The following is a 6,573-nucleotide window of genomic DNA, read 5'->3' as shown; positions in this document are numbered from 1 at the left end:
AGAAATATTAAAAAGGCAAGTGGCCATCATGGCAGTCCTTCCAGAGGCTTCCACAGCGGGCAGTGCGTGGAGGCGAGCGACCTGAGCCGAGAGAGAGGCAAACCAAACAACAGGAGCCACCTCCCTCCTCCGCTCCTCCTCCTCCTCCCTTCCCCCCACCCCTGCACCTCTCCGCGCGCCGCCACCGCCCCGTCGAGCATCCTCGCAGGCGGCGTGCGCACATACGGCCACATGGCCAGCGGCGGCGACAGGTGCGGCGGGGAACCGGCGGCCGGCGCCGGCGGCGATCTGTACGCCGTGCTGGGGCTCAAGAAGGAGTGCTCCGACGCCGACCTCAAGGGCGCGTACCGGAAGCTCGCTATGGTGAGCAATTACACGGACTCCCCCCTCCTCCTCCGGTGTATACGTTTCTTGAAAAATTTCATCTGCATCTTCGACGTGCCCCTGTTCTTGACCGGGGAATTGGGGGTACGGCCATGGGCTGAACCTTGCACCCCGTTATTAGGATTTAATTTGGGTTTTTCAATCGCTGATCTGGAGTTCGGAGACAGAGGTTGGCGCCAAAGTTCGTATCTGGCAGCAGCTGACAGCGCTACAGTGCTCGCCCCTGCCTTTTTCTTTTCCAGAACCTTGTGACCTTTCTTGCTGATCTGGGATTAACCAGTGATTTCCGATCTGCAATCTCCCATGCCTGTAACCAATTATCTACCTGTTTCATAGTCCCGTCATGTCTCGAACATTGTTTTTCTTTGATCTGATTCTGACCATGTTCTGCTTTGCTCTTTTCCACTTCTGACGATGCTTTGTTTTCCTCTGCTCCGACTATTACGATGCTTTGTTTTTTTTCTTTCTTTCTTTCTACGAATTTATCTGAATTCGCGGTGCAACTTGTTGCAGAAATGGCATCCGGACAGATGCTCCTCCTCCAGCAGCACCAAGCACATGGTGGAAGCCAAGGAGAAGTTCCAGCAGATCCAGGGCGCATATTCCGGTCTTAATCTTCCTTACCTCAATCTCCACCCATCCCCCACATTTATATTTTTGCAATCCACCCCCACATCACTCTCTACATGATGCAATAACAACGCCCGGGTTTCCTTAAACTAACCGGGCAACTCTCTTCTTCTTAATTAATGAAAATGGCAATTCTTCGCCTCGTTTCAAAAATCAGCAATTAACCCACCATGCCGATCTAGCAAGCTAGTTGGCAATTCCTTGCCTCGTTTCAAAAATCAGTAATTAACCCACCATGCCGATCTAGCAAGCTAGTTGGTGAACTTATCGCATGGAGCCCTCGTGCTCCGATCCCATTGTTGTTCTTGTGCAGTCCTCTCTGATGCCAACAAGCGGTTCCTTTACGACGTTGGCGTCTATGAAGAAGAAGAGGATGAAGACAGTGTAAGAATTTCACATTGTAATCATGTTTATCGTTGGAAACTTGGTATTGCTTATAGGGGAAGTGACATTTTCTGCTAATGTTGCAGTTGCAGGGGATGGGGGACTTTCTTGGTGAGATGGCTCATATGATGAACCAGACGCGGCCAACGGTAAGAACCGATAGCACCAGAGCCCTTGATTTAGATGATTGGCATGGGATCTAGCAGAGTGCTTGCACACTAGTACTGCACTTGTAGCTGCAATTGGTGTTGATTGGATGCGAAAGTGATGCTTGGCGCTTGTTTGTTGTCATGTGCATGATGTGGTTTGTATATTGTAGGGAATTGTAGTTAGTATGTGTTGTCAGTATATCTTTTATGTTAGGTTTTGACACTGTTATTATGGCCATATTCCTCCAACCACCATTTTATCTGTTCAGTTGATGTAACATGTATCCTAATATGGATGAAAAAATAATTTCTATTTTTGGGCTGAAGCTCTGCCAATGCAAGGGCTGCCAGTGTGAGCGCTTATCTGAGTATACATTAAGCACCTCTTCTGTTTTTGTCGTTCTCAGAACCTCCATGATGATTTGTTTGTTCTATCAGGCTTCCGCTTTTGTTTGTGTGGATTTTTTTGCTATTATGAAAAAAATGTTGGCAACTTAGGGATATGGGTTTTTGAATTTTTATTGCAAAGCTGCGATCTAAGCATCGATTTGAAGTTTTTGAGTTATTTATGTACATGACACCGCATCATAACTATATGGTATGCCTACAATTTATTCTTGTTCATAATTCTGCATAACATAACAGTTGTCCAATATAAATGCAAAGTCATCAAAGGCTTTCTTTGATTTATCGTTTACGTGAAAGAATACTATAGATTCAAGTTACCGTTGCATAGTTTTCGCTTAATATTATTTGTTCTGTGTTCTAGAACCGAACCAGAAAACGACCTGTACGTTTTCCCAGGACTCCATTTATACAAGAAAAATATGGCAATAACAATGGACCATTGGATTTGCAGAGGCAGGAAAGCTTTGAGGAGCTGCAGCAGCTATTTGTGGACATGTTCCAGTCTGATATAGACTCGGGATTCTGTAATGGTTCTGCCAAGGATCAGTATGACCCGTTTCAAAGACAGACTCGAACGTCCTCGACCTCTCCTTCGTCGTCACCATCTCCGCCACCTCCGTTAGCTACGGAGGTAGATGTACCATCATGTAATGGCATTAACAAGCGTGGCTCATCAGCGATGGGCTCTGGGAAGCCTCCAAGAGCTGGTGATGTGGGGGCGGGTCATGCCCAACCTGAGTTTTGTTTTGGGGTAAGTATCTTGCGAGTTTCTATTCATTTTTGAGTTGGTGATTAACTGATTATGCACCAAGTTGGGGCCATCATTATGTAGCTACTGTCATCTGATTTTGTTGATGATGTTTATTGTTGATGATAGTCATGCAGTGGTCCATGCATGATGCATATATGTTGTAGGGACATCTTCAATAGGCATTGACCATGATCTAATCTCTGAGCAAGATTTAAAATTGTTATTTATGGGCTTGTGTTTACAATCCATGCTATGAGATGCTTGCACTTGGCTTAAAAAACAATAGTTGTCTGGTAAGAAATAGGCTGGTTAAGTAAAGATTAACAAGATCTAGCATCTGGCGCTCCCTTAGGTAGCTTTTTCCCCTTAAAGCGTACTTTTTTTGCTTAATAATTAAGCATATTTTTTTGCGAATGAATTAAGCATCTGATACCCAATCACAAGTGTGTATGCTGTGGGATAGATAGGTGGTTTGTAATGGTCCTTTTGCCTACTTTTGAGTACCTTTTCAATCGTTCAACATGACTAGGCATTCATCCAAGAAAGGGTGTGTTCTAGGTAGCGACCTTTTGGCCTCGTGCAAATTACCTGCATTGGATGGTGAAAGGGGACTAAAGGGTCCCAGCTTGCAGCATCCACTAGATGTTCTTGTCTAAGCAATTTAGGAATTCCATTGTCATCAATCGTAAAATGTTCTGCCCAAAATAAATGTTGAGGGTCCCGCTGAAACTTTTGCATTGGATGGACCACCAACCAAGTGATATAAAATCTAGCTCCACCACTGAATGTATTCTTTGCACGAGGGCTTGCTTATCAGGTATGAGGTTTCTGGATAGGGCCTTCTGAATGGATCCATATGTCTTTGGTGTGGCTCACATGGTAGAACAGTCCGCTGTGCTACTTTCCTCTCATAGGTTAATTGGTTATTATGGATGGACTTTTTGTATTGACGACATGACTTGTCTTATGTTCTACTCCCTCCGGTCTGAATAAATTGACGCGAAATTGCATAGGTAGTAGCTCAGTTCCGCGTCGATTAAACACGTACGGAGGTAGTATGTGCTTTACGGAAATTGCAAGGTTTCAATGAGATCATAGCTAGAACTCAACAGATAGATGGACCCCACATGCCAGTTTTACTTTACAATTTCCGCCTTTTTTTCAGTTCTTATATGTTGTCTGGTGCTGTTGTTGTCATCAGAACACACTTTGTTCCTCCTACCTTAAATTGCCAACCAATTGAATGCTTCATGATCAGGCCGTGTATATTATCTGATATTCTATACTTTGCTATTGTTCTTTTAAGAATCTTCAAAGTAGCGGTGCCGGTTGAATTGGCTGATGCTCAACTTGCTGTGGTGTACAGCGGCATGCAACAGTTGATCCTGGATGTTCTGATGGTTTAGTAACCATATGGGACAGAAAAATTGTGTTTGTATAATCCCTTCACATAGGTCTCTGTATTGAGGTTCACTGATACGCGTGGAGTGCTAATCAGTATGTGTGTGAATCATTTCCGAGCTGATCATTCCATGTCATCTTTCTGCAGAAGAGCGACGCCAAGCAAGCGCCAAAGGCGCGAGGCGGGAACGCTAGCGGGAGAAGGAACGGGCAGAAGCAGAAACTGTCGTCGAAGCACGACGTTTCATCTGAGGACGAGATGCCGAGTCCGCAGCAGTATACTGTATCTTAACGGTCGATGTGATTGGCTGCTCCTTGATGTCCAGACCGTATCAAGGATCACTAGTATTGCAGCCAGCAAGCGGACCGCTGGCGCCGGATGGTATTACATAGAGGCGATTGCCTCGTGGAAGGCTGCCTCGTATGCCTGTAAGAGATCATGGCGTGTAAAACGTCAGTAGATGCTACCGCATTAGTTTCGCTCGGCTTGTGCCGCTATGTTGTAATGTACCGTGGCATTGGATTCTCGATTGATGTTCATTGCTTATATGGTAAAGACCCCCTTTATGGATATAATTGAGAAAAATGTTTAACTGATATTTTCCTTTACTAGGTTTTTTTTTTGTAACCAATATTGTCCCTTACTAGATAATAAAAAAGGGTGCCATCACACCTACTCCAGCTTTCGAGTGAAAAAGAGAAAGCACCATCTGAGACACAAATTCATAGTCAGCACCAGTATTTACGTCCAGGCAATCAGGAATAGTTAACCAATATATTGGAATGACACGGCACTCAAAGAACAATCCATGGCACTCAAAGAACAAAAATATATACTGTCAATTTCAATGTCATTGCACATTAAACAGGTTTCCATGTCACTGCACATCAAACAAGGTGGATCAGATAGATTTTGTCTGAGAAGATGGCTCAGATAGATGTTTTCTGCTTGTTCTTTAACCAGATTATCCCTGCTTAACCATACTATTTGAATGGCAAGGCATTAAAAAGACAAAAGTCTCAAATTTTCGTTGTCATTGCACATTAAACAGGACAGACCACGTATTAGTGGAGTAATTGCTGGACAGTTAATAAATCACAAGCGTGTGACCAGAAGTCTAATCAGATGAACTAGATGCCACGGCACAGAAGTGCACTCCCCCACATCTTTGCGCCCCAGAAACATATCACCAAGAGTTACGGTTCGTACAAAACTGAATGCCTCCTGTGAGACTTCCTTTCCCCATAGCTCCCATGCCTAGCAGCCTAGGGCCTCGAAACGGTTCTCCCTTATTGATAAACAAGATACCATGCATGACCATGAGGCCCCGATCTCCTGATTTACACTCTTCTTCAGGTTTCAGGGAGAGTATTAGACGATGGAGAAGCAACACTAGGCATAAGATGGATACAAGGTGAGGGGATAGAGATTTGCTTGTATATTAATGAAAAATGTAACTTAGCTAGGAAGATCACTTAGCTCAACTATAGCAGTTGTGCAATGCAAGGAGAAAGAAAGAAGAACTTAGCTAGAACGTAGAGCTCGGGAAGGTGTGTGAGGAGGGATATCTATAAGCTAGGACTTGTGTAGCGAAATGTGGATGGAGTGTCACGTCTTGCACATCCGAAATACATTTCACACAACATGCATATATGATCAGTACGTGCACATGGAAGTAGTACTACTCCATCAAGGATGGTCTCATAAATCATCAATCCTTAGCTAACATCAAACAAACCTGGCCCATGCAATTACCTCTTCAGCTCTGTTCGACCAAGACCGACACCGTTACTCTATCTCTTGCTACACCTATGATGCTCGATTACTTTTGTTAATGGTTCCCCAACTATCTCAATGTTTGTTATAACTTCGGAGTGATTAATAGGTATATGTGAGTGATTCCTTATTTATCACATTTTAGAAACACAAGTGATGCTCAATTATGTTTGTTAACCGTCTTGTTGTGGTTTACTCCATTTATATTGTATGGTTTACTTATCGATAAACATCAACTAACCATGTCTTGGATATCAATGTGTTAGCTACCGTGTTGTTGTATGCAAAGAAAAGTAATGTTACGACCAGGCAATCAGGAATAGTTGACCAACATACTTGAATGACATGGCACTCAAAGAACAAAAATATCTACTCCCTCCGGTACAGATTAACCGGCGCGCATGAGATATTGCTGGGACCAAGGCAATCGTTGATTGGTAGAGAGAAAATGCACGGCCAAGCGTAATATTGCCTCGTTGATTGTGGCGTTTAATTAGGGAGTCCATCATCATCGTTTGACCCACCCTTCCAAACAGAACTGACCAATAACCGCACGATTAATTCTGCATGCAATGGTCAGTTTCGCTTCTCATAGACCATGCATTTAAGAGCAATTCCAATAGTATAGCCAACTGTTGGCTATAACAAGATGTCATATCATTTGTAGTCATCATATAGCTAACGTGTAC

At 43.7% G+C, this 6,573-nt stretch overlaps 1 protein-coding gene across 1 annotated transcript; it reads left to right on the top strand.

Moving 5' to 3' along the window:
- The first annotated feature begins 216 nt into the window (after positions 1 to 216).
- Positions 217 to 4,704, top strand: LOC124693304 (chaperone protein dnaJ 6-like). The gene is made up of 6 exons (XM_047226777.1): positions 217 to 363; positions 898 to 991; positions 1,328 to 1,398; positions 1,485 to 1,547; positions 2,407 to 2,706; positions 4,256 to 4,704. The coding sequence occupies exons 1-6, from the start codon at positions 232 to 234 to the stop codon at positions 4,397 to 4,399; spliced, it is 804 nt and encodes a 267-aa protein (XP_047082733.1). The 5' UTR covers positions 217 to 231; the 3' UTR covers positions 4,400 to 4,704.
- The last annotated feature ends 1,869 nt before the right edge of the window (positions 4,705 to 6,573 follow it).

This window comes from Lolium rigidum, chromosome 2, assembly GCF_022539505.1.
Source record: "Lolium rigidum isolate FL_2022 chromosome 2, APGP_CSIRO_Lrig_0.1, whole genome shotgun sequence".
Taxonomy (NCBI): Eukaryota; Viridiplantae; Streptophyta; class Magnoliopsida; order Poales; family Poaceae; genus Lolium; species Lolium rigidum.
Note: the sequence above shows the minus strand (reverse complement) of the source record. Positions and strands in the feature narration are given on the sequence as shown.